General features: G+C 50.1%; 1 protein-coding gene across 2 annotated transcripts; it reads right to left on the bottom strand.

Annotated features, from left to right (window-relative positions):
- Positions 1–27,583, bottom strand: rhoaa (ras homolog gene family, member Aa). Of its 2 annotated transcripts, none has more exons than XM_072246742.1 (5): positions 27,475–27,583; positions 23,749–23,911; positions 5,395–5,515; positions 3,333–3,463; positions 1–2,380 (listed from the first exon to the last, which is right to left on the bottom strand). In XM_072246742.1, the coding sequence occupies exons 2-5, from the start codon at positions 23,902–23,904 to the stop codon at positions 2,207–2,209; spliced, it is 582 nt and encodes a 193-aa protein (XP_072102843.1). In that variant the 5' UTR covers positions 23,905–23,911; positions 27,475–27,583; the 3' UTR covers positions 1–2,206. The 2 variants fall into 2 exon arrangements, with proteins under 2 accessions (XP_072102843.1, XP_072102844.1); XM_072246743.1 differs by having other exon boundaries at positions 23,749–23,906; positions 27,475–27,582.

Below are 27,583 nucleotides of genomic sequence, written 5' to 3'. Positions count from 1 at the left end.
TTTAGTATACTGCCATCTCTTTTATTTCTGTAATAATACAAATGCACACACACTTCTCCTTCTGAAATTTACAAAGATATTCCAAATGATACTTCTTTTTATTAAATGAATAAATTACAGTTCAGTAACAATTGAATGAGAGTATAAACATTGGGAAAGAGGACAGGTAGCTCTCCCTGGACTGCTACACCGAGTTGCTGGTGGTAGAGCTGGTGGGGGGAGGGATAGGGGGTAAAGGGGTTCACCTCCTTCGTGCAAGGGAAGGGACAATCCGCCCTCTCAGGCGTCATACAGCGTCCGCTTCCCGCAGGCGGGCATTGTGTTTCCGCGTGGCGCTAACTGTGGAGGAGGGGTAAGGGGTGGGAAAGAGCTGCCAGTCCTGGAAAGGGAGGAGACAAGTGTTGGCATTGCCTGAGGGACAGAATAAAACAAAGCAACTAATACTGAGAGTAAACATTTCGAATAGAAAGCTCCAGGTGCACCCACACAAACACACACCCCCAAAAGTATCCCCTCCCCTTTCAGAAACTGGGATCCCACAGACCAGGCACAAGAACTTTTACTTCACTTTTGTAGTGGGGGGTGGATGTGAAACACTTTGAAGTGCAAAAGTACACAGGTTTAAAACTTTACCAGTGAATATTAAACCAGCCCCTGTCTCTCCCCCAGCTCAGTAAGATCTGGCAGGGATTTGAAGCCCTGAAACAGTAAGGACTGATCCTTAGCTGGCCTCCCTCCCCACCGTCCCATCACACACTCCTGAGATCAGACACAGAGTGAAGCTCCCTCCACACTGTGCCATCACACACTCCCAGGGTCAGACACAGAGAGAAGCTCCCTCCACACTGTGCCATCACACACTCCCGGGGTCAGACACAGAGTGAAACTCCCTCTACGCTGTCCCATCACCCAGGGATGTTTCCCTCTTCACGGGCAGTGTAGGTTTAATACCATTCCCTAAACAATCCAGGGTGGCTGTGGGGTGGGGCGGGGCGGGGCAATGGCTACTCTTAAGGCAGGTTCTGATAGACTGGTATAAAAAGGCAGTGGTCAGGCACTGGGGCTTCAATTATCTCCCATTACGCTGGGCGTACACCGACCACCCTGTGACTGCCTGCTATGGAGTGTGGCACACGTGGAGTGAAAGGGCCCTGTCTTTGTCACATCATGGAGGTGACAGAAAGGGAGCCAGACACACTCCTTTCAACTCCTAGCCTGTCCGTGCACAAGGGCTACAAAGCTCTGGTGGGTGGGGGAAGTGGGGAGTGACAGGCGTCCCAGACGCACAGGCAAACTGGGAGGGAAGGATCTTGGTTCCAAACCTGCTCTGGTGGGGGGGGGGGGGGTGTATTGGAGCCCGAGCGAGAAGACAGGCATTTGGCGAGGCACCATACGGTGAGTGGCACACTGCAATCCCAGCCGGGAACTGTGGGAGCCCAGCAGGGCACAGGGAACCTGCCAGCAGTCCTGAGGACTTGTCCACAGAAGTTCCGTCCTTCCCCCACCCCCTTCCGATAAGGCAGTGGCAGAAATAAAGAGATATCCACCCCGTCTTTCCCCGAGTGTCTATTCAGTCAGCTGCGGTTCTGAACAGAGCCCTGATCGAGGAGATGGGCAGGCACAGACAAGAAGCACATGCTTCTTTTGCTCGTGAGGAAGGGCCTCGAGGAGGCAGAGTTTCAACTACCAGTGCCCAGCTGAATGGGGGGGGGTTGGAGAGAGGCAGCTCGATTCCTGGGCTCGGCTGTACCTGAACCACTGATCCGTGAGCTAGTGGTCCAGGGGAAGGGAGAGGGGGCTGGGGTCCAACAGGATTGCCGGAAAACCAAGGAACTCAAATGAAAGGAACATTTAAAAAGAAAATTCCTTCACTAATTCGGTGGGAGGCAGGACACAAGTGTAGATAATTAAAATCTGGTGAAAGATGGGGGGGTGAAAGATAGGAGAATGCCGGTAGTGGGTGGGAAGGGAGTGAAGGGGGAGGAAGAACAGGAAGAGATACAAGATGAAGAGGAAGGCAAGGAGATAAGATAAAAGGAGGGGGAGAGAAAAAGACGAGAGAAAGAGGGAAGGGGGAGAGAGTGAGAGTGAAAGACGGTGAATACAGAGAGAGAGAGAGAGGAAGAAGGAAGAGACACAGAAAGACGGTGGGTACGGGGGGGGGGGTTCAGGATGCTGGTAGATCCCTCTCAGTGCTGCAGCAACTTCACAGCAACAGGCACGGGCTCCTGCTTTTGGTCTTCTTGGCTTGCAGGGCTGCGCGTGTGGCCAGCTCGAAGACCTCACGCACCCCCTCTTTCGTCTTGGCAGAACACTCCAGGTAGCCAAAGGCGTTGATCCGGCTCCCTATGTCCTTCGCTTCGTCTGGCTTCACGGGCTCCTGCAGGAGGCGAGGGGGGGGTAGAGTGAGGGGTGAGAACCCTTGCTGCCGCCCGAGGGAACCTCCAGTTAGCCGGTGTCAGGGGGAGGTGGGACTGAGATGCAGAATCGAGAGGCTGTGGGAAGTAGGACACCACCAAGGTGGGAAATGGGGAGTGGGGATGAGGAACAAGCTGCCTGAGGGAGTGGTTGGGGCCAGTACAATAGGATCTTTGAAGAAGCAGCTGGACAGGAACACAGAGTGATATTGGCCGAAGGCGGGAAATTGGGACTTACGGCTGGGCACTGCGGTCAGCACGGAGCAGATGAGTCAAAAGGCCTGCATCCGAGCTGAGTTGCTCTCTGACCCAGCGTGGAGTGAGGGTGGATCAGGGGGCCAGGGGCGCGAGGTGGGACAAGCAACAGGACAAGATAACAGCAAATCTGTTATCCACAAGACATTGGAGGAGAAATAGGCCATTCAGCCCATCTACACTGATCTGTCATTTGATTATGGCTGACCTATTACTCCCCCCAACCCCATCCTCCTGACTTCTCCCTGTAACCTCTGACGCTCAGAGTAATCAAGAACCTATGACCCTTTCACTTTAAATATACCCAACAACTTGCCTTGACAGATGATCGTGGCTTCCACAGGTTCACCACTTTCCGGCTGAATAAATTCCTCCTCATCTCTGTCCTAATGGACGTCCCTCTTCCGATCTGTGCCCTCTAGTCCTAGACTCCCCCACTATAGGAAACACCCTCTCCACAGCCATTCTGTCTAGGCCTTTCAGTATTCGGTAGGCTTCAATGACATCCCCCCCGCAGTGAGCACAGGCCGAGAGCCATCAATTAACCCTTTCACTCCCAGGATCATTCTCGTGGACCTCCTCCGGACCCTCTCCTAACCACTCCCCGCCCATGGCCACAGAACAAACCTCTCCCCCACCTCCTCTTCCCTTGCTGCTCACCTGCTTCATCTTGGCCAGCTCCCTTCGTGTGTGCTCGTCCCCCCGCAGGTCCTTCTTGTTCCCCACCAGGATGATGGGGATGTTGGGGCAGAAGTGCTTCACCTCCGGGGTCCACTTCTCCGGAATGTTCTCTGCCCAGGATGAGACAGACAGTGGCAAGTGTTAGTTAGGTCACAAGGGTGGCAGGGAACTGGTATGTCTGGAAGTGCAGGAGGTTATAATCAGCAAAGACTAAAAAAATATATTAACCGCGGGTGTCGGAAAACTAAAATTATCACCAGGATAGGCTGTTGAACAGGGTGTCTGCTCACCAATCGGGTCAGTTATGGAACTGAAGGCTCCAATGCACAGGATCGCAACAGGGTCGTAGATCAACCAGCCCTATCACCATTGAGGGCATCTTCAAAAATCCACTCTCAATAATTCAGGAACAGCTTCTTCCCCTCCGCCATGAGATCTATGAACACTACCTCACTACTCCTCTTTTGCACTCTTTTTTGTAACTTATACAATTTGTATGTCTCATACTGTGCGGCTGACGCAAAAGACAAATGCAATGTTAGCATTTATTTCGAGAGGACTAGAACCTAAGAGCAAGGATGTGATGCTGAGGTTTTGCCAAGGCACTGTTCAGACTATACTTGGAGTACTGAGAGCAGCTTTGGGCCTCTCATCTAAGAAAGGATGTGCTGGTCTTGGATGGTCCAGAGAAAGTTCACAAGAGTGATCCCAGGAATGAAAGGATTAATGTATGAGGAGCTTTGGGCCTGTACCTGCTGGAGTTTAGAAGAACTTTGGATCTCATTGTAACCTACCAAATATTGAAAACCTAGTAGAGTGGATGTGGAGAGGATGTTTCCTACAGCACAGGAGTTGAGAACCTGAGAGCACAGCCTCAGAATGGAGGGACGTCCCTAATGAACAGAAATGAAGAATTTCTTTACCCAGAAGGTGGTGAATCTGTGGAATTCATTGCTAAGGACGGCTGCAGAGACCAAGTCATTGGATATATTTAAAGTAGAGATTGATTATTAAATTCTTGATTAGTCAGCGTGTCAAAGGTTACGGGGAGAGGGCAGAAGAGCAGGGTTGAGAGCGAGGAGTAGACTCAATGGGCTGAATGGCGCAATTTTGCTCGATGTCTAGAGTCTTCAGCTCCCTTTTATTTCACACAGTGGTAGGTGCCTGAAACTGGTTGCCAGTAGAGGTGGTGGAAACAGATATGACAGTGTTTAAGAGAAAGGCTTGTGAACAGGAAGGATATGGATTATGTGCAAGGAAATGGGATTAGTTAGATTGAAATTGTGGGCCAAAACGACCTATTCCTACGCTGGACCTTTCTACGTTGTCAAGAACAGGGAGCAGGAATTGAGCTGGAAGGATGCCACAATTCCTCCTGAAGCCACTTGGCCCATTGAGACTACGCCCAGTTCACAGAGCAATCCAAACAATCCCTTCTCCTCTCACTGCCATGAAATACATCTGCCCCCCCCACCCCAAATTACCCCCTCACCCAAACACAATTAAAAATACTAAAGTCAGCTTTATTGGTCATGTGTATATTGAAACATCGTTTGCATCGGCCACAAGTCCAAAAGGTGCCCACAACCTACTAACATTAACCCGCATGCCATTGGGATGTGGGAGAAAACAAAAATAGCTGGAGGAAACCCACGTGGTCACAGGGAGAACACACGAACTCCTTACGAACTGAACCCCGGTCGCCGAGCGCGGGCTGAGTAAAGCTTTGCACTAACTGCTACTCATTTTGCCACCTGAGAACATCACCCGGATGTGGGGGGAAAATGGCGCCCATCTGGGTGGAGGGCGTAACCCATACGGACACAGCAGGACATGCAAACTCCACACAGACAATACTCTGCAAGGCACCACTTACCGCATTCTAGAAACCTACCACAACTTTACGCTTTTGCCAGTCCTCCTCCCAAACTTCCTGCAGGTTCCTCCCCCAACCAGCGAAGGCCCCACATCCGGGCACATGATGCCCACTAGAAACCTGGCAGTGTGTGAAGCTCGAGAGGATAATAAAGATGATGCTTACCTAAACTGTCAGGGCTGTCAATGGAAAAGCACATCAAAATCACATCTGTGTCAGGGTAGGAGAGAGGCCGCAAGCGGTCGTAGTCTTCCTGGCCAGCTGTGTCCCAGAGGGCCAATTCCACCTGAAGAGGTACACAAGACATGAGTTGTTACAGGCTCTAAAACCCAATACCACTGCAGTCAGAGAATTCAGAGGCTTCTAATCAGGTGCCAATCGAGGTGGTGAACAAGAGTCTCTGTGTGGGGCTTGTGTGCACTTTGACAAGGTTTGTATTAATCCCGAGCACAAGGTGGACACAGCCCTCTCCACCACTGACAGCATCTACAGCACCCTCAAGAATATGGCATCTTTCATCCAGGATCCTGTCGACTTAGACTGCATAACTGTAATTCTCTTTGCAGTTTAACAATTTATGTCTGTTAGTATTTAATACACCCACCTATATACATAACTGTTTAGTATGCAGTATGTATATGCAATCGTTCAGTGTCTACCCTAGAGGCTAATATCTCTTGTACGACCTAGAAACTTCTTGGTTCGCCATATTTGAAGAGGGGATATCTGATTGGTTAACTCTTATCTACAAATTTGTACTATATGTTTCTTATTGGTGGTATAAGGGTCAATACATTGGTTCATCCTTTTCTTCTTTCGGTAATTTTCTGTTCTTTGCACTTAGACTTTTGCATCTCTACGCCTCCAATTTCTTTGTTCTATTAGCACTTCATAAAACATCGAAAAGTTTTACGCCTCTTCCTTGACTTAGAACCATAGAAACTACAGCACAGAAACAGGCCCTTTGGCCCTTCTTGGCTGTGCCGAACCATTTTCTGCCTAGTCCCACTGACCTGCACACAGACCATATCCCTCCATACACCTCCCATCCATGTACCTGTCCAATTTATTCTTAAATGTTAAAAAAAGAACCCGCATTTACCACCTCGTCTGGCAGCTCATTCCATAGTCCCACCACTCTCTGTGTGAAGAAGCCCCCCCCTAATGTTCCCTTTGAACTTTTCCCCCCTCACCCTTAACCCATGTCCTCTGGTTTTTTTCTCCCCTTGCCTCAGTGGAAAAAGCCTGCTTGCATTCACTCTATCTATACCCATCATAATTTTATATACCTCTATCAAATCTCCCCTCATTCTTCTACGCTCCAGGGAATAAAGTCCTAACCTATTCAACCTTTCTCTGTAACTGAGTTTCTCAAGTCCTGGCAACATCCTTGTAAACCTTCTCTGCACTCTTTCAACCTTATTTATATCCTTCCTGTAATTTGGTGACTAAAACTGAACACAATACTCCAGATTCGGCCTCACCAATGCCTTATACAGCCTCATCATAACATTCCAGCTCTTATACTCAGTACTTTGATTAATAAAGGCCAATGTACCAAAAGCTCTCTTTACGACCCTATCTACCTGTGACGACACTTTTAGGGAATTTTGTATCTGTATTCCCAGATCCCTCTGTTCCACTGCACTCCTCAGTGCCTTACCATTAACCCTGTATGTTCTAAGTTGGTTTGTCCTTCCAACGTGCAATACCTCACACTTGTCAGTATTAAACTCCATCTGCCACCTTTCAGCCCATTTCTCCAGATGGTCCAAGTCCCTCTGCAGGCTCTGAAAAACTTCCTCACTGTCTACTACACCTCCAATCTTTGTATCATCAGCAAACTTGCTGATCCAATTTACCACATTATCATCCAGATCATTGATATAGATGACAAATAACAATGGACCCAGCACCGATCCCTGCGGCATACCACTAGTCACTGGCCTCCACTCAGAGAAGCAATTCTCTACCACCACTCTCTGGCTCCTTCCATCGAGCCAATGTCTAATCCAATTTACCACCTCTCCATGTATACCTAGCGACTGAATTTTCCTAACTAACCTCCCATGCGGGACCTTGTCAAAGGCCTTACTGAAGTCCGTGTGGACAATATCCACTGCCTTCCCTTCATCCACTTTCCTGGTAACCTCCTCAAAAAACTCCAACAGATTGGTCAAACATGACCTACCACGCACAAAGCCATGTTGACTCTCCAAAGAAATTTGGATCAAAAGCACCAGAATGCATCGATCTCCAGCACCTGAGTCGGACCCTCTTCACGTCGGGCAGGATGTACAGGACCCCAAAGTTTTATTCCAGCAGGTTCACTAACAGCTACTTTCCCCGACCTCCAGGGTCTTAAGCCCACCCGCGTGACCTAACCCACCTCAGCGATGGAACAACTTGGGAGCACCGCTTGCACTACCTTGGACTTGCCTTTGTGTTTACTCCCTGCAGTAAAGTGAGGGGGGGGGCACACCTTTTTATGAGAGCATGAGCCTAAACTGGCGAAAATCTAAAACATTTCTCTCACGTGCCACGGTCATTTTGAGCAGAGATTATCACTGACTAGAGAGTCAAGGACAAGAGGGCACAGCCTGGGAATACAAGGATGTGCCTTTAGAACGGAGATGAGGAAATACGCAGTACTGTATTTGTCAACGGGGAGCAGAGAGCCAGTTTGTAAACCTGGCAGGAGCAAAGGATAATGGGAATGGCGAGGGTGGAGCGCCATGGATGGAATGTGGGACAGCTGGCAGAGATGGAGTGCCAGGGCGGGGGTGCAGACCACCAGGCAAAGTTCATTTGATTCCAAACAAGTGACTTATTGATCATTACAGAATGTCTCTCTGGTGCTTCCCGCTCCCTCCCCTCTCCCTTCCCCTTTTGCCACCCACGATTCCCTCTCCCTGCCCACTTCCCACTCTCAGTCCACAAGAGAGACCCATATCAGAATCAGGTTTATCATCACTCAGATGTCATTACTACAGTATTGAGCAAGCGGAGATAGATCAAAATAAATGAAACATTTTAGAAAATCTATTAAAAATTAATATTAACCTTTAAAGAGACAATTGAAAAATAACGTTTTCTGAAGACTGGGTCTTGTTGTTCCTCATAAATAAGCAATGTGAAGATGAAATTATAACCTTTGGTGCATTTTCACGACAGATGGGAAAATGGCCACGCTTTGACACTGTACTCATGATGACAAAAGCTCTGTACCTGGCTTGTATTGGCATGTTGGAGAAGTGTGCACATAGCAGTAGTTCCGTTATCAAGTCTACGCCTCCTGTTCCAGACAAAATGCATCATCCAATGTCATATGTTCTCACAATTGTCTAGCTGGCGCCAAGCCTGCATGCGAGGTTTCCTGTGGAAACATCTCACTGGCCTCAGGTTGTCTCTCTGGTCATTTGCTGCTTTATTTGGCATTAAGGATAATCATTATGTACATTTTTATTATTGGCTGGCTCCATTGAGGGGCAGCGTTGCTTGCCACATGCCAACAAAAACTTTGCGCGTGCTGTCTTGAGCACACGTGCCAGAGTTTTGCTAATCCTGCACCAAGGTCACTTTTTTGTAGTCTCTTTAAAGATTAAAGGTAAAGATGAGGTTTTTTTGTCACATGTACATCGAAACATACAGAAAAGCGCTGTTTGCGAAGGGTATGCTGGCTTCCTACGCCAACACAGCACGCCCACCACCTACTAACCCTAACCTGTACATCAATGGAATGTGTATCATTCATCTATTGAGATACCGCGTGGAGAAGGCCTTTCCGGCCCTTCAAGCTGTGCCGCCCAGCAACCCGGCTTAACCCTCGGCTAATCACAGGGCTAATTCACAATGACCAATTAACATACAAAGTGATGTATCTTTGGACTGTGGGAGGAAACTGGAGAAGCCGGAGGAAACCCAAGCGGTCACAGGGAGACCGTGCAAACTCCTTACAGACAGCGGCGGAAATGTGGGAGGAAACCGGAGAAGCCGGAGGAAACCCAAGCAGACACGGGGAGACCGTGCAAACTCCTTACAGACAGCGGCGGGAATGTGGGAGGAAACCCAAGCAGACACGGGGAGACCGTGCAAATTCCTCACTGCGAGTGAGAACTGAACCGCAATCGCTGATAGCCAGCGCTGTAAAGTCTTATGCTAACGGCTCACTACACCTCTCATTTGTCAGTCTCTTCAAAATAAATTTATCACAGTACGTATACCACCCTCAGATCCATCCTGTTGCAGGCATCCACAGTAGAACACAAGAAAACACAATCTTTGAAAACTTACACAGAAAGACTGACAAAAACTACTGTGCAAATGAAAAGAAACTGTACTCGTACAAAAACAAATAATAATAAATAATACTGAGAACATGAGTCGTGGAGACGTTGAAAGTGAGCCCATAGGTGAGAGAAGTTATCCACACTGGTTCAGGAGCCTGATGGTTGAGGGGTAATAACAGTTCCTGAACCTGGTAATGTGGGACCTGAGGCTCTACTACCTCCTTTGCCAGAAGAGCACGGTCTGTATGGTGGGGGTCTTGACGATGGACGCTGCTCTCTTGTGACATTGTTTCTTGTAGATGTGCTCGGTGGTGAAGAGGGTTTTGACAGTGATGGATTGGGCTGTATGACAACTTTTTGTAAGGCTTTTCCGATCTTGGCCACTGGTCTTTCCATACCCGGCTGTGATGCAATCAGGACTGTGCATCAATAAGTTTGGTAAAGTTTTAGATGACATGCCAGACCTGCGTAAGCTTCTAAGAAAGACGCTACCATGTCTTCTTTGTAATACGGCACTTACGCGCCGGTGACAGGACAGGATCCGCTGGCATGATAATGCCAAGGGATTGAAAGTTACCGACTCTCTCCAGCTCGGATTCCCTGATGAGGCCTGGCTCCTGGACCTTGGGTTTCCTCCTCCTGTAGTCAACAACAAGCACGTCAGTTCAGCTGACGCAGAGTGAGAGGCTGTTGTACGTGGCTTTGTACAGTTTAGATTCTGCGTGCTGTCTGTACCTACACACCAGTAATGCTGCTAAGTTTTAACACCGCACCCTCGCTTCACCGTAATTGTGAACACAATAAAAAAACAACCCAACAACCTCCTGCAGGATTGTGGCCACGGCAGGGACCAATGTCGAGTTCGCAGAGGCCCGCTGAGCCAGTTACCCATCCACCAGGGTTTACTGGTTCTGGTCACCAGGATCGACCTCGCTGTCGGGAGCCAACAGCAGCGGTCACTCTCTGACCAGTTCCAACACCGGGACTCAGGATTACACCCAGTACCATGAGTACCACCACCTCTCGTCTGTCACAGCCACGCAAGCCCTGTCAACTGAGAAGAGCAATAAGCCTTCAGCCGACTGTGTTTGTACTGAACTCGATCCACCTCCCTCCATTCTCTTCATATTTAAAGATTAGCTTTATTTGCAACACGGACATTTAAACGTACAGTGAAATGCATTGTTTGCATCAACAAGCAACACGCCCACAAGTGTCACCACACATTCCAGCATCAACGTAGCATGCCCACAATGTTCAATATAACAATATCATAACACATCCGCGACCAGCAGAACAAACCCCTTTCACACCCTCCCAAATCTTTACACACAGGTCTCCAACACCCTCAGGCCTCCAACCTCCAGTCTCTGGCCAGACTCACCCACTACTTTCAGGCTTAATGACTCTGTTCACTAACCTATCATCGAGTTTCCCACCTGCAGTCTCTGCACAGACTCACACACAACCCCCAGGCACACAGTCTCTGCCCGGACTCACACACAACCCCCAGGCACACACTCTCTGCACAGACTCACACACTACCCCCAGGCACACAGTCTCTGCCCGGACTCACACACAATCCCCAGGCACACACTCTCTGCACAGACTCACACACTACCCCCAGGCACACAGTCTCTGCCCGGACTCACACACTACCCCCAGGCACACAGTCTCTGCACAGACTCACACACTACCCCTGGCACACAGTCTCTGCCCGAACTCACACACTACCCCCAGGCACACAGTCTCTGCCCGGACTCACACACTACCCCCAGGCACACAGTCTCTGCACAGACTCACACACTACCCCCAGGCACACAGTCTCTTCCCGGACTCACACACTACCCCCAGGCACACAGTCTCTGCACAGACTCACACATTACCCCCACACACACAGTCTCTGCACGGACTCACCCAGTACCTGTAGGCACACAGTCTCTGCACAGACTCACACACTACCCCCAGGCACACAGTCTCTGCACAACCTCACACACTACCCCCAGGCACACAGTCTCTGCCCTAACTCACACACTATCCCCAGGCACACAGTCCCTGCACAGACTCACACACTACCCCCAGGCACACAGTCTCTGCACAACCTCACACACTACCCCCAGGCACACAGTCTCTGCCCTAACTCACACACTATCCCCAGGCACACAGTCTCTGCACAGACTCACACACTACCCCCAGGCACACAGTCTCTGCACAGACTCACACACTACCCCCAGGCACACAGTCTCTGCCTGGGCTCACACACTACCCCCAGGCACACAGTCTCTGCCCGGACTCACACACTACCCTCAGGCTTACTGACAGACTTGCGCTTTATACCTCTGCACTTCACCGACCATATGGACTCACACACTTCTAACTCATCAACAATCTATCAACCTCCATCTTAAATACCCCCACCACCGCCTGGAGCAACGGACTCCACAGATTCACTACCCTCTGGCTAAAGAATTCCTCATCTGTTCTAAATGGACGTCCCTCTAATCTGAGGCTGTGTCCTCGATTCCAAGTATCCCCCACCATAGGAAACATCCTCTCCACATTCATTCTATCTAGGCCTTTTGACCCAAGTCTTGTCCAACACCCGCTCAAACTCCACATGATATCGAGCAGTGGTCGAAGGCACTGGATACCGCGAAGGCTGTGGGCCCAGACAAATTCCCAGCAATAGTCTTGAAGACTTGTGCTCCAGAACTTGCCACACCACTAGCCAAGCTGTTCCAGTACAGCCACACCACCAGCATCTACCCAGCAATGTGGGAAATTGCCAGGGTATGTCTGGTACACAGGAAACAGGCCACGTCCAACACACTCAACTACCGCTCTATCAGCCTACCCTCAATCATCAGCAAAGTAAAGGAAGTGCTATCACACAGCACCTCCTCGGCAATAACCTGCTCATGGATGCTTAGTCTGGGTTCCATCAAGGCCACTCAGCTCCTGACCTCATCACCTCCTTGGGCCAAACATGGACCAAACAGCTCAATACCAGAGGTGAGGTGAGAGGGACAACCCTCAACATCAAGGCAGCATTTGGCTGAGTACGGCATCATGGTGCCCTAGCTAAAACCGAATCAATGGGAATTAGGGGAGAAACCCTCCACTGGTTGGTGTCATACCTGATACAGAGGAAAATAGTTGTAGTGGTTGGAGGTCAAACATCTCATCCTCAGGACATCACTGCAGGAGTTCCTCAGGAAAGTGTCCTAGGACCAAGCATCTTCAGCTGCTTCACCAATAACTTTCCTTCTACAACAAGGTCAGAAGTGGGGGTGCTCGCAGATGACTGCACAATGTTCTGCACCATTTGTGACTCCTCAAACAGTGAAGCAGTTCATACCCAAATGCAGCAGGTCCTGGACAATATCCAGACTTGGGCTGACAAGTGGCAAGTAACGTTCGAGCCAAGCAAGTGCCAGGCAATGACCATCTCCAACAAGAGAGGCTCTAACCATTGTCCCTTGACATTCAGAGGCATCACCATCACTGAATCCTCCACTCTTTACATCCTGGGGGTTACCATTGACAGGAAACTGAACTGGTCTAGCCACATAAACACCATGGCTACCAGAGCAGGTCAAAGGCTAGGACTCCTGTGGCGTGTAACTCACCTCCTGACTCCCGGAAGCCAGTCCACCATCTAACAGGGCTCAGGTCAGGAGTGTACTCGTCTGGGGGAGTGCAGCTCCATCAAAACGCGAGAAGCTTGACACTACCCAGTATAAGGCAGCCCACTTGATTGGTACCCCTTCCACAAGCATCCAATCCCTCCACCATCGACAGACAGTTGCAGCAGTGTGTACTATCTACAAGATGCACTGAAACAACACATCAAAGTTCCTGAGGCAGCATGTTCCAGACCCACAACCATCTAGAAGGACAAGAACAGCAGATACCTGGGAACACCACCACTTGGAAATCTCCAGTCATTCACCATGCTGACTTAGAAACATATCGCCGTTCCTTCATTGTCGCTGGGTCAAAATCATGGAACTCCCTCCCTAACAGCACTGTGGGTGTACCTACACCTCAGGGACTGCAGTGGTTCAAGAAGGCAGCTCATGGGCAACTAGGGATGGGCATTAAATGCTGGCTTGGCTGGCAACGCCCACATCCTGTAAATGAATAAATTTTTAATAAGACTGCTGAGGTTGCTGGTCCTATAAATAGGTTAGAAATGCACCCTGCAAAAGCTCCCGAACGATGTGATTGTGACTGAGGCACTGGAGAAACTGAAAGACTGGCCGATGAAATATTTAAATTCATCACGCCACAAGAAAGCAGCACTTGTCATCGAGGACCCCCACAATCCAGGCCATGCTCTCTTCTCATGACTGCTATTGTGGAGGAGATACAGGAGCCTCAGGCCCCACACCACGAGGTTCAGGAACAGTTATCACCCTCTAACCTTCAGGCTCCCAAACGAGCGTGGCTAACTTCACTCAACTCAACACTGAACTGACTCCACAACCTATAGACTTGCTTTCAAGGACTCTCCCACTCATTCTCAGTATTATTGTTTACTTTGTACTTGCAGTTTGTCTTCCTTCGCACATTGATTGTTTGCCCATTTTGTGTGCATTTTTCATCAATTATATTGTATTTCCATGTTCTATTGTGAATGCCTTCAAGAAAGGAATCTCCAGGTAGCATATAGTGACGTACACTCAGTGGCCACTTTATTCGATACCAAAATGCAACCCAGTGAGGTCTTCTGCTGCTGAGAGACACAAGTCAATGTACCTACCTCCCCTGAGAGGGAGAGGCTACTGAGTACAGGAGTGGAACCTGGTGTGGCCTTCTGCTGCGGTCGCCCATCCACTTCAAGGTTCAACATGTTTCGTGCGTGCAGAGATGCTCTTCTGCGCATCACTGTTGTAATATGTGGTCATTTGAGTTATTGTCATCCTCCCGTCAGTTTGATCCAGTCTGGCCATTCTCCTCTGTCCGCTCTCATTAACGAGGCGTTTTCACCCGCAGAACTGCTGCTCACCGGATATTTCGTGTTTGAGTTTTTTGCACCATCTTCTGAAAACTCTGCAGACTGTTGTGCGTGAAAATCCCAGTTTCAGATCAGCGGTTTCTGAGATACTCAAATCACCCATCTGGCACCAAAGTTCAAAGTAAATTTATCATCAAAGTACATGTATGACATCACATACAAACATGGGATTAATTTTCTTGCAGGCAAGCTCAATAAACACATAATAGAATGAATGAAAGACTGCATCAACTTGGGCATTCAACCAATGTGCAAAAGACCACAAACTGCCCAAATACAGAAATAAACAATAATAAATAAATAGGCAATAAATAGAGAACATGAGATTAACAGTCCTTAACAGTGAGTCCCCACTGGTTGTGGGAACATTCCAATGTTGGGATGTGTGAAGTTGAGTAAAGTTATCCCCTCTGGTACAAGAGCCAGATGGTTGAGGGGTAATACCTGTTCCTGAACCTGGTGGTGTGTGTCCTGAGGCTCCTGTATCTTCTTCCTGATGGCAGCAGTGAGAAGAGAGCATGTCCTGGGTAGTGGGGGTCCCTGATGATGGATGCTGCTTTCCTGCAACAGCGTTTCATGTAGATCAATCATTGCACGGTCAAGGTCACTTAGAGCAGATTTCTTCCCCGTTCTGATGTTAACTCTGAACCTCTTGACCATATCTGCATGCTTTGATGCATTGAGTTGATTTATGACTGGATGATTAATGAGGTGTAAAGGTGTACCGAATAAAGTGGCAACATGCTTGGAAAGTAAATTCACTTTGACCTTTAATCACAAGAAGCAGACATCCTCTTGAAGACACTCTCAGAGTCATTCATCTGGAGAATTCACCAGGATGGGACACGACTGAAGGGCTTGAGTTAAGAGGGTTGGGAGCTGGGAAAGGAGGCTGCGGGGTAACATTATAGAGGTGTACAAATCCCAGAGAGGCGGAGAAACGTGAATAGCCACAGTGCTTTATCCTCCTCTCCGAGTTCAGGAAATCGGGAACTAGAGGGCACAAATTTAAGGTGAGGGGGCGAGATTTAAGAGGACCCTGAGGTAGGATCCATTATTAAGGATCTCTATGAGCCAGGTGGTGGGGTGGAGATACATCTCTACCAAAGGAGGTATAAGGCGCTCCTTCCCTCCACTAGCCTGCAGATCACCCCTGGGCAGGGTGTAGCACCTGCTTAAACCCCCCCACCCCCCCAATTAGGTTCATGTAAAGCCATGGGAGCAGGTGATGGCCAGTCGTATGAGCAGCCGACACATATCACAAGTCCTGGTTATGTGACCGCTGATGCCAGAAAGACTATCTTTGAAGAATGTTGGTAATGGCTGGGGTCACCCGCCTGGTAAAGACACTGCCCAGAAGCAGGCAATGGCAAACCACTTCTGTAGAAAAATTTGCCAAAAACAATCATGGTCATGAGACCAGAATAGCCCACATCACACAACACAGCACATAATGATCAGCCAGGACCTACTCTCTTCTCGTCACTACCATAGAAGTGGAGGATACATGAGCCCGAACACTCAGTGTTTTAGCAACACCTTCTTTCCTCCACCATCAGATTTCTGAACGGACGAATAACTAACCTGTGAACATGAGCGCACTAACTTTGCTCTCATTTTGGACAACTTACTCAATTTAACATCATTTGAATATTTCTTAATGAAATTTAGACCATCAAAGGAGCAGAACCAGGCCATTTGGTCCATTGATTTTATACTGCCATTTCATCATGGCTGATTAATTTCCTTCAACCCCATAACCTTTCAATCCTTGACTAAACAAGAACCTACCAACCTCTGCCTCAAATACAACCAATGATTTGGCCTTCACAGCCGCCCATGGCAACAACTTCCACAGATTCACCACTCCCTGGCTGAAGAAAATTCCTCCTCAACTCTGTTCTAAATGGACGGCCCTCTACTCTGAGGCTCCCCACAATAGGAAACATCTGCTCTATCTAATTCATAGTACTGCAATGTACAGTGGCCCTAAAACAACAAATTTGATGCCATACGTTAGGTCAGTGATAATAAACCTGATTCTGAGCAAGTTTTTCCACCCAGAGGGTGGTCGGTGAATGGAATGAGCTGCCACAGGAAGTGATTAAGGCAGGTACCTTAACAATGTCGATAAGTTACTGGGTAAGTGCATGGACAGGAAAGGTTTAGAGCAGGGGTTCCTAACCAGAGGTCCATGGATAATGATATTGGTCCATGGCATAAAAAAAAGGTTGGGTAGCGCTGGGTTGGAGGGATACGGGCCAAACATAGGCAAATGGACCATGCTCAGACAGGGACTTGGTTGGCAGGGATGAGTTGGGCTGAAGAGCTCGTTTCCGGCTGAGTGAGTCTTTGTATAGCAGAATATCACGCGCTTCACAGGAGTGGCACGCAAGTACCAGTTCAGGCTCAGAGTCACAGAATCTGACAGCAGGGAATCGGGCCAACTAATCTATGCTGACCACCTTATCTGCCCAACCAACTCCACTTCCCCATTTGTAGTTAGCACTTTGCTTTACAGTGCCAGCGACCTGCAAGAAGTCTGTGTGTTCTCCAGTGACCTCCAGTTTCCTCCGGGTGCTCCGGCCCACATTCCGAAAAGTTAGCTAGGTGAGGGTTAGTAAGTTGTGGGCATGCAATGGAAAGCATAGCAGCACTTGTAGCTGCCCCCAGCACCAGCCCTACTGATTTGATCTGACGCAATCACTCATTTCACTGTATGTTTTCATGTACATGTGACAAATAAAGCTAATCTGTCTTTATCTTCAAGCTCACTCTTCCTTCAGTTAGTCCTGACGAAGGGTCTCGGCCTGAAACGTCAACTGCACCTCTTCCTACAGATGCTGCCTGGCCTGCTGCGTTCACCAGCAACTTTGATGTGTGTTGCTTGAATTTCCAGCATCTGCAGAATTCCTGTTGTTTACCTTCAAGCTTCTCAACGTCTATCACTTTCTTGAAGGAGGGGAAGTAACAACCAACGTGCGGGAGGGGATTCCAAACCAGATGCTTAGACACTAATAGGTTGACTGAGAAAGCAGGAGAGGAGGAATCTGTGATGTACAAGGTGGGGGGGTATAGAGACCGATGCCAGAGGCAACCCCGCAGTGGCTGACATCAGGGATTTTCCAAGCACCGAGTGTCAGGAACAGGAGCTTTAGCCCCAACACCACCAAACCCAGCTGAAGGCAGACTCCACATCCCGGTGTTATACAGTGACAGACCATTCCCCACTGGTAATGTACCCCAGTGTTATAGTGACAGACCCGTCCCCACCGGTACCATAACCCGGTGTTACACAGTGACAGACCTGTCCCCACTGGTACCGTACCCCGGTGTTACACAGTTACAGACCCGTCCCCACTGGTGCTGTACCCCGGTGTTACACAGTGACAGACCCGTCCCCACCGGTACCGTACCCCACTGTTACACAGTGACAGACCCATCCCCACCGGTACCGCACCCCGGTGTTACACAGTGACAGACCCATCCCCACCGGTACCGTATCCCGGTGTTACACAGTGACAGACACGTCCCCACCGGTACCGTATCCCGGTGTTGTACAGTGACAGAGCCATCCCCACTGGTACTATAACCTAATGTTATAGTGACTGATCCATCCCCTGGAGAGGATTCCTAATGATAGTACGTTGAGTTATCAAACACTACACACATACAATCTTCCAATCCTGACAACCTATTTTCTGGCCTAGTCCCAGCGACCTGGCCCAGGACCACAGCCTTTCATACCCTCCCATCCACAGACCTATCCAAGAGTCTCCTAAATGTTACAGTTCAACCTGCATTTGCCACTTCCTCTGGTAACTCATTCCACACTCACACTACCCTCTGAGCAAAGAAATTCCTTCCCATGATCTCCCTAAACATTTCGCCTTTTACCTTTAACCTATGACCTCTTGTCAGCACAGTGCTGAGTCATACAAAAGGACTGATGGATTGGGGAAAAAAGCATTCCCTCTGCCCAGCCCACACCATAACCCACATCCTGACATCCGTTAACAGCCTGGAAAACCCTGCTGCTCTGGGGTACCGGTGAACAATTCAAATTCAGCCAGCTCACCCCAGGGCAGGCCCGTCCACTCCTCAAACACACGATGGCAAACCATCTGCAGGATACTCTTGCCGTGCTCTCTTTCTTACCGTACCTTGCTGAACCTAACACTGCCCCGAGACCAGCCTTGCAAACACACTCTTCGGCCGAACTCCAGAGTCCAAGGGAACGTAGCGATTAGTGCAGTGCTATTACGGTTTGGGGCAGAATTCCATCCCGGCACCGTCCCTACATCCCCCACCATGGAATGCTCTGGTTTTCCACCATAGTCCAAAGACTTACTGGGTGGGTTAATTGGTCATGGCGTTTTGTCCCTTGGTTAATCTAGGGTTAAATCAGAGGTTGCTGGGCAATGTGGCTCAGTGGGCCAGAAGGGGCGATTCTGCGCTCTATCGCTACATAACGGGGGCTGTCATGGCAATACGCATCTACACAAGGTGGTGTAATACGCCCCTTCACTCCATTAGCCTTGGGTCACCCTTGGGCAAGGTATAGCACCTGCTTAGTCCGCCCCCACCCCATTCAGGGTCAGAAGCCACAGGAGCAGGTGGTGGATGGTCAGATGCTACTGGTGCACATCACAGGTCCTAGTTATACTATCACTGACTCCAGACAGACAACCTCTGAAGAGTGCTGATAATGGCTGGGGTCACCCGTCTTGAAAAGACACTGTCCAGAGGGGGCAATGACAAAGCACTTCTGTCAAGTTGCCAAGAACAATCATGGTCAACCGCCTACATCATATGACAAGGCACCTAATGGTGATCACTATTAGAGTAAAAATAAAAATACTGCTGCCTTGTGGCTATTGTGTGGGAGGAGACTGGCAGTTAAAGCAGGCAGCAAGCGTAGGCACCTCCCCTCTCCGAGCACACAAGATTGCTTGGCTAAACACGGCTCCGACGTCAATTACAAATTAGCCAACAACACCACTGTTGATGGGCTAACCAGAAGTGGAGATGAGTCAGCGCACAGGAACAAGAGGGGACACCTTTGAATGGAGCCACAACAACAACCTCTCACTCAGAGTCAGTAAAAATGAGACGAGAATTATTGACTTCAGGAAGGGGAAGGAGGGTGAACGTGTGCTAGCCTACGTGGGGGGGGAGAAGAGAGGAAATCGGTGGTGGAAAGAATCAGCAGAATTGTTGAGTGTTAAAACATCAGCTGATCTGTCTTGGGGCCAGCACATAGATGCAATCACAAGGAAGGCACGCTGGCATTTTTACTTCCTTTGGACGTTAGGAGGTTCAGCTCGTCACTCAACACTAAAAACCTTCTATCGATGTACTGCTCAAGAAGGCAGCATCCAAAGACCCACATCATCTGGGCCATGCCATCTTCTCGCTGCTCCCAGAGGCCATAGTCTGGCCATTCTCCTCTGACCTCGCTCATTAACCAGGTGTTTTCACCCACAGACAGACCCGTCCCCACTGGTACCGTACTGTACCCCGGTGTTACACAGTGACAGACCCGTCCCCACCGGTACCGTACCCCGGTGTTATACACTGACAGACCCGCCCCCACCTGTACCGTACCCCGCTGTTACACACTGACAGACCCGCCCCCACCGGTACCGTACCCCGCTGTTACACAGTGACAGACCCGTCCCCACCGGTACCGTACCCCGCTGTTACACACTGACAGACCCGCCCCCACCGGTACCGTACCCCGCTGTTACACACTGACAGACCCGTCCCCACCGGTACCGTACCCCGGTGTTACACACTGACAGACCCGCCCCCACCGGTACCGTACCCCGGTGTTACACAGTGACAGACCCATCCCCACCGGTACCGTACCCCGCTGTTACACAGTGACAGACCCGTCCCCACCGGTACCGTACCCCGGTGTTACACAGTGACAGACCCGTCCCCACCGGTACCGTACCCCGCTGTTACACACTGACAGACCCGTCCCCACCGGTAACGTACCCCGGTGTTACACAGTGACAGACCCGTCCCCACCGGTACCGTACCCCGCTGTTACACACTGACAGACCCGTCCCCACCGGTACCGTACCCCAGTGTTACACAGTGACAGACCCGTCCCCACCAGTACCGTACCCCGGTGTTACACAGTGACAGACCCGTCCCCACCGGTACCGTACCCCGCTGTTACACAGTGACAGACCCGTCCCCACCGGTACCGTACCCCGGTGTTACACACTGACAGACCCGCCCCCACCGGTACCGTACCCCACGGCCACTCACTGGATCTTTTTTGTTTTTCATACCATTCTAGGGCAGGGGTTTCCAACTTGGGATGCGCAGGTTAAATCAGTCCATAGTGTTGGTCCATGGCATAAAAAAGGTTGGGAATCCCTGCTCTAGAGACTGTTGTGTGAAAATCACAGGAGATCAGCAGTTTCTGAGATACTCAAACACCGACAATCATTCCACAGTCAAAGTCACCTGGATCACATTTCTTCCCCCAGTCTGATGTTCGGTCTGAACAACAACTGAACCTCTGGACCATGCCTGCATGCTTTGATGCATTGAGTCGCTGCCACGTGATTGGCTGGTGAGAAATTTGCAGTAACCAGGTGTACCTAATAAAGTGGCTATTGAACGTATGCTTCTCTTATGAATGTTCTCTCTCTGATGCTATGTGCCTACTGTGCTGCTGCAAGTAAGTTCTTCGTTCTACCTGCGCAGGCACGCAGTTGCACGTGTAACAATGAAGTCCGCTTTGATTTTGTTGACAGTTAATCCATCGTAGAACACTACAGCACTGGAAAAAGGCGTTTTGCCAAGTTAATTATGCTAATGACAACTAATTCCTTGTGGCCACATGCCATACGCACCCATCCATTCTCTACATACTCGTGTCAGTCTGAAAGCCTCTGTTAACTGCCTCTACCACCGCCCATTCCAGGCACCCACCACTGTTTAACATAAAAACTTGCCCCTTCCACACATTTTCTCAAGCTTGCCCCTCTCGACACCCTCTACTACAAGACATTTCAACCTGGGGGGGGGCAGGGGGAGTTGACCGTTTATTCCCATTCCTAGGTGCTGCCTGACCTGCCGAGTTCCTCCAGTATTGCGTAGGTGTTGCTCTGGGTTACCAGCATCTCTTGAGCTTAGGGCTCTGTACTCCCCCGCAGCCTCTGCTGTTCCCCAGAAAACAACCCAAGCTTGCCCAACTTCCCCTCGCTGCTCATGCTCTGTAATCCGGGCAGCACCCTGGTGAACCTCTACATCACCCTTCCTGGCAGGGGTGACCAGAACAGCACACAATACTCCAAGTACAGCCTAATCAAGGTTTTATACAGCTCCAACATGACTTCCTGATGCTTACAACGCTGGACAACAAAGATTTGGCTTCCTCAATACTTTTGGGTGTATCTTATGGACTTTGGGCTGCCCATCATGAAAATCACGATGAAACTTCCCTATCACACAGTTAGCACTTTATTTTCTAAAAAAAAAAATCACCGATACTTGTGATTTCAATTCATAATTCAAGTCGATTAAGGAAGGCATCTTTGTTGGGCTGCAAATCAAACAGTTCAGCAACAAAAGGCAGTTTGAAGAACGTCCAGTGAGACTGGAAGACATTCAAGGCTGCTGTTGAACAATTTTCTTGGCACCAGGCTATGTACAGCTGGCCGACAACATGCTTCAAGCATACAAAACCATGAAGTGCAACATGTCATTAAAGATTCATTTTCTGCATTCCCACTTTGACTTCTTCCCTGCAAATCTTGGCGCTGTCAGTGACCAGCATGGTGAAGGGTTTCACCAGGACATTGCGGTCACGGAGAAACGGTATCAGGGCAACTGCAATCCATCAGTGCTGGCTGACTATTGTTGAGAAGCCTCAGACACTGAGTACAAACGAGAACCATCAAAATACTTTAGCTGAGTTTCAAAGTGTCAGCACCATTATGCAATTAAACGCATTATATTCATTAAAAGTTAATTTCTTGTTTCTCCAAATTCCTACATGGTACAAGTAGTCTGAAATTATATTTGTGTTCAGCTTCAAGTGGTGTATCGTAAACAAAAAAATTCTGAGGAAGCAGCACTTCTGAAGGAATTTGTTGTCCAGCATAATCAATGCCCCAACTGATGAAAGCAAGCACTGTATACCTATTTCAACACCTTATCTACTCGCGTGTCCACTTCCAAGGAAGTAATGCTGCCACAGACTCGACTGTCCACTCTTATCTGAATTTTACAATCTTCAGCCAGCTCCACCCTCAGCCTCCGCCATTCCTGAGAAAACAACCCACGTTTGTCCAACCTCTTCCTGCAACACGTACCCTGTGAATTCAGGCAGCCTTAATTGAATGCAAAACTCCAGAGGCAGCCCAAGCAGAGTTTTATGAAGCTGCTCACCTCTTCTTTGAGATTCACTTTGGAAGGTCAGAATTGAAGGCATTTTAACGGTAGTTAATGGCAGGATTCTTGGCAGTGTGGAGGGACAGAGGGATCTTGGGGTCCATGTCCATAGATCCCACAAAGCTTTCCTGCAAGTTTATAGGGTGGTTACGTTGGCGTATGGTGTGCTGGACTTCATTAGCTGGGGAAATCGAGTTCAAAAACCGTGAGGTAACGTTGCAGTTCTGTAAAACTCTGGTTAGACTACACTTGGGAATATCATCTTGGCTGCCTCATGATAGGAAGGTTGTGGAAGCTTTAGAGAGGGTGCACAGGAGATTTACCAGGATGTTGCCTGGATTAAAGAACATGTCCTATTAGGATCGGTTGAGTGAGCTTGGATTTTTCTCTTTGGAGCAAAGGAGAATGAGACGCGACTTGATAGAGGCGCATAAGGGAAGGGGCACAGATGGAGTGGACAGCCAAAGACCTTTTCCCAAAGTGGAAATGGCTAGTATGGGGGGGGGGGGGGGGGGGAAGTATAATTTTAGGGAAATTATATTGGAGGAAAGTGTAGAAAGATTGGAGAGTGGTCGTAGAGGCAGATACATTCGGGACACCTAAGAAACTCTTAGGTGGAGGTCACTGTAAGACAGAAAGGTTTCATTGATGGCGGAGTAGGTTCAAAGGTCAGCAGAAATTGGCTGAAGGGCCTATACTGTGCTGTTCTATGTTCTTGAAATCAGTGCCTCGATTAACAAGGGGAAAGAAGCCACGTGCCTTCTCCACCATCCGTGGAGCTCAACCACACACCTGCTTCCCGTCCACTTCAATGTCCGCCACGTAGTTCTCGAAGACGGTGGGCACATACACCTCTGGGAACTGGTCCTTGCTGAAGACGATCAGGAGGCAGGTCTTGCCACAGGCTCCATCCCCTACGATCACCAGTTTCTTACGGATGGCTGCCATTGCTGTGCTGAAAGCCGGGGGGGAGAAAGAGAGGAACAGTGAGCCCAGGAAGGGTTGGAAAACTACTCCAAACCAAGTTCCAGACACCCCACCCTACCCGCCTGGGATAACAGCGAGCTGACATTGTGATGGTGAGTATTAAAAGGATTAAGGATCAGGTTTATTCGCCATATATGCTTGCACGTTAGGAATTTGCTGTGGACAGGGCAACTCCCCTATGGACAGTCCCATCCGGTAAAAACCGAGAGCTACAGAAAAGCCAACTGAAGCTCCAAAAACTTCATCCTTGGGAGAGGGAGGATCTTCACCTCCAAGACACCACGATGCATTTCACCTGGGCCCAACTTGAAAGACTGGCCCAGGACAGATGACTCTGGCGAGCTGTTGTTAGCAGCCTTTGCCCCGGTAGGGGTGATGAACTTAAGGAAGGTCGGGCGAGGGAAAAAAAAATAATAATAATTAAGAATAAAGAATTATGCACAGTAAAAGTTAAAGGTTACAGTATGAGACTCTGCATACAGAAATACCAGCACGTATTTACAATGTAAACAAGCTTATAAAAAGTGGCGTAAAGTGTTTACAGTGTAATGATAGAAGGGGCGGGGAAGGTAACTAAAATGGTTGATCAGATTAACTACCCGAGGAGGGAGAAACTTAAGATAGCGTGAAGTTTTTGTCTTAATAGCCCTATAGGACCTTCCGGAAGGCGACACACACAAAATACTGGAGGAACTCAGCAGGTCAGGCAGCGTCTACGGAAAAGAATAACCAGTCGACATTTCGGGCCGAGCCCCTTCACTGGGTAGGTGGTGTCGACAATGATTTTTCCCGCTCTGGTCACATACAAGCCCTGCAGTGGTGGTGAACTGTGGGGTCCTAGATTGGCTGTTCAATCTATTGCTTCATTGCAAATCCCACGTCAGTTCTAAGACTAAGGAATTGATCTGGACTTCAGGAAAGGGGATTTGGCAGAACACAAAAGACTTTGAGATTTGGTATGTCACTAAAGACTCCAGCAAATGTCTACAAATGTCCTGTGAAGAACACGCTGACTGAAGTGTTTTGAGCAGGTGGTCATTTAACATTGAACAGCACAGGACAGGCCCTTTGGCCCGGGGAAAAAGACACGACGCCTGAGGAGTGACCTGGATCCGCTCCCATTTACCTCCCAGATCGACAGCAAGTGGCACTTCACTGGCTCTTCACTCAGCCCTGGGTGTGGGGAGGAAGGGCAACCAGCAGGCGGGTGTTGTACAGAGATAGCCTTGGTATCTTGTCAGAGAACGTCAAGGGAGAGAGACAGGCAAACAGGGTAGAGGATTAGGAAGATGTACTTAAGCCAGTTGGTGAGACACTGAAATCGAGATCTGTTGAAGGGTCTTGACCTGAAACAACAGCTCTTGACTCCCCTCCATAGATGCTGCCTGACCTGCTGAGTTCCTCCAGCATTCTGTTTGTGTTACTCAGACTGCAGAGACTGGTGGATCAGGTTTGTGCAGCGGTACAGAAGCCTGGCGCTAAATGGTGCCTCTTTGGAGCTGGCAGACGCTGAAGGCAACGCCATTTTTTAGCGCCAGGCTTCTCGAAACAACTCCTCAACCCCACTCCGACATCTGGTGCCACCACACCACTGCAGCTGTACAATCTCCCCCAAATCTCAGACCACGCATCTCTGCCAACACCAGCCCCGCCCCTAACTCCACAGAGCACCGCCACCCACCAGCCGTGCCTCTCTGCCAATCCTGAAACCCAGAGATGTCCTTCTGATCAACCAACGTCCCCCTGACACAGGAAGATGCACCCAGATCTGCTCCACAGTCCACCCCACTGACCCCAACCCCAACATCCCCAGGACCACTGTTCCCCACAGCTGTATCCCATAATCCCACACTCCGTCCCCAAGCTGTTTGGGAAGGGTTAGGCTGGAAGGGTCACAGGACTAGAGGGAACTATGGGACTAGGAGGTAGCAATTCCCTCCTCCCCATGGCTCTTCTGCTCCATCTCCACTCCCACCCAGAATCCTTCTCCAACCCCATCTCTCCGATCCTCTCCTGTTGGCCCCATGGCCAGCTCCTTCCTGCACCCCCCTCCACTTGTCCGTCCCTGGCTCACTAGCTTACCCCTCCCCTTCCTTTCCCAACCCACTACTCCTACCCTCCCCTTACCCCCACCTCCAGTCACACCACCACAAACCCTTACACTCACAGCTTTATCCTTTACCCCTCCAGATCCAAACCTTCTCTCCACTAATCTCTTCCCCCTCCTGTCCCTCGACCATTCCTCCTGTTTCTCCCCGCTCTCTCTCCCCAAGCTGACTCTTGCCCCAACACTCTTATGGACCAATTCAATTTAGTTGCCCACCCGATCCCCCTATCTTTATTCCCACACTCTCCTTGTCCCCTCAAACCTATTCTCCTTTCCACACCCTCTCATCCATTGTACTCACCTGCACCTGACCAACTCCACTCCCACTATTCCCCATCTCCTTCCCCAGCACCCCTTTCCCTTGCCTTCCCTTCCTCTAGCCCCTCAACCTCCTCCATGCTCTCCCCATTCCCTCACCTCTCCCCTACACCTTTCTTGATCCCCTTCCTCTCCTCATGCTATCCCTTATTCTTTACATCCTCACTCTCCCTCCCACTTTCCCCACATCCCCATGGCCGCTCTGCCCACCACCAGCCACTATCCCCTCCGCCATTAATGGCAAACGCCTTTACCTCCCCCAACTCCCTCCCTGTCTCATCTCCATTCTGTGTCCACCCAACTACTCACCGTCATCACCACCCACAAACCACTCCCAAGCCTCCCCATCAACACTAGCCCAATCCCTCCTCTCATTCCTCTCCCCTCCATCACTCCTTTGCCCCACCCTCCCTCTCCATCCACTCTCCTCTTCCCCGTCCCCCACTCACTCATTCCCATCCCCTCTCCCTTCCCCCACTCTCCCCCTCCCCTGTCCCCAACTCTCCCCCTTCCTTCCCCCGTCTCCCACCCTTCACCTCTCCCTCCCCATCCCCCTCTCACACCCTCCCTTCCCCTCTCCCTCCCCCCTCACACCCTCCCTCCCCCTCTCACACCCTCCCTTCCCCTCTCCCTCCCCCTCACACCCTCTCTCCCCCTCTCCCTCCCCCTCACACCCTCCCTCCCCCTCTCACACCCTCCCTCCCCCTCTCACACCCTCCCTTCCCCTCTCCCTCCCCCCCTCACACCCTCCCTCCACTCTCCCTCCCCCTCACACCCTCTGTCCCCCTCTCCCTCCCCCTCACACCCTCCCTCCCCCTCACACCCTCCCTCCCCCTCTCACACCCTCCCTCCCCCTCTCACACCCTCCCTTCCCCTCTCCCTCCCCCCTCACACCCTCCCTCCACTCTCCTATGCCCACTCCTTTCCTCTCCCTCCTCACACTCCCACACCTCCCCTCCCCCTCCCCCACGGTCTTCTTCCTCCTTCATCAGCCTCCCCCTCCCTTTCTGCCACCCCTCCGCGGGCCCTGTGCCACACCCCGCCCGCACCGACCTACTCCCTAGGAGTCGGCAGCCCCCTCGCCCGCCGTTCCCCCTCGGCCTCACCTCCCCTACGCCAATTCTCGATCTTTCCTCAAACTTTCTCTTCAAGGGCCGCCACCAGCCTCAACCGGCCTTCCTCCGCCCGACTTGGATTGACGCGGCCGCCGGGCCA

Source organism: Mobula birostris, chromosome 29, assembly GCF_030028105.1.
Source record: "Mobula birostris isolate sMobBir1 chromosome 29, sMobBir1.hap1, whole genome shotgun sequence".
NCBI classification, from domain to species: Eukaryota; Metazoa; Chordata; class Chondrichthyes; order Myliobatiformes; family Myliobatidae; genus Mobula; species Mobula birostris.
Note: the sequence above shows the minus strand (reverse complement) of the source record. Positions and strands in the feature narration are given on the sequence as shown.

Coding starts and splice junctions, on each gene's coding strand:
- rhoaa (XM_072246742.1), bottom strand. CDS start 23,904: ATGGCAGCCATCCGTAAGAAACTGGTGATCGTAGGGGATGGAGCCTGT. Junction 3,464..5,394: donor TGACAGCCCTGACAGTTTAG/GTAAGCATCATC, acceptor CATCCTGGGCAG/AGAACATTCCGGAGAAGTGG. Junction 2,381..3,332: donor AGCTGGCCAAGATGAAGCAG/GTGAGCAGCAAG, acceptor CGCCTCCTGCAG/GAGCCCGTGAAGCCAGACGA.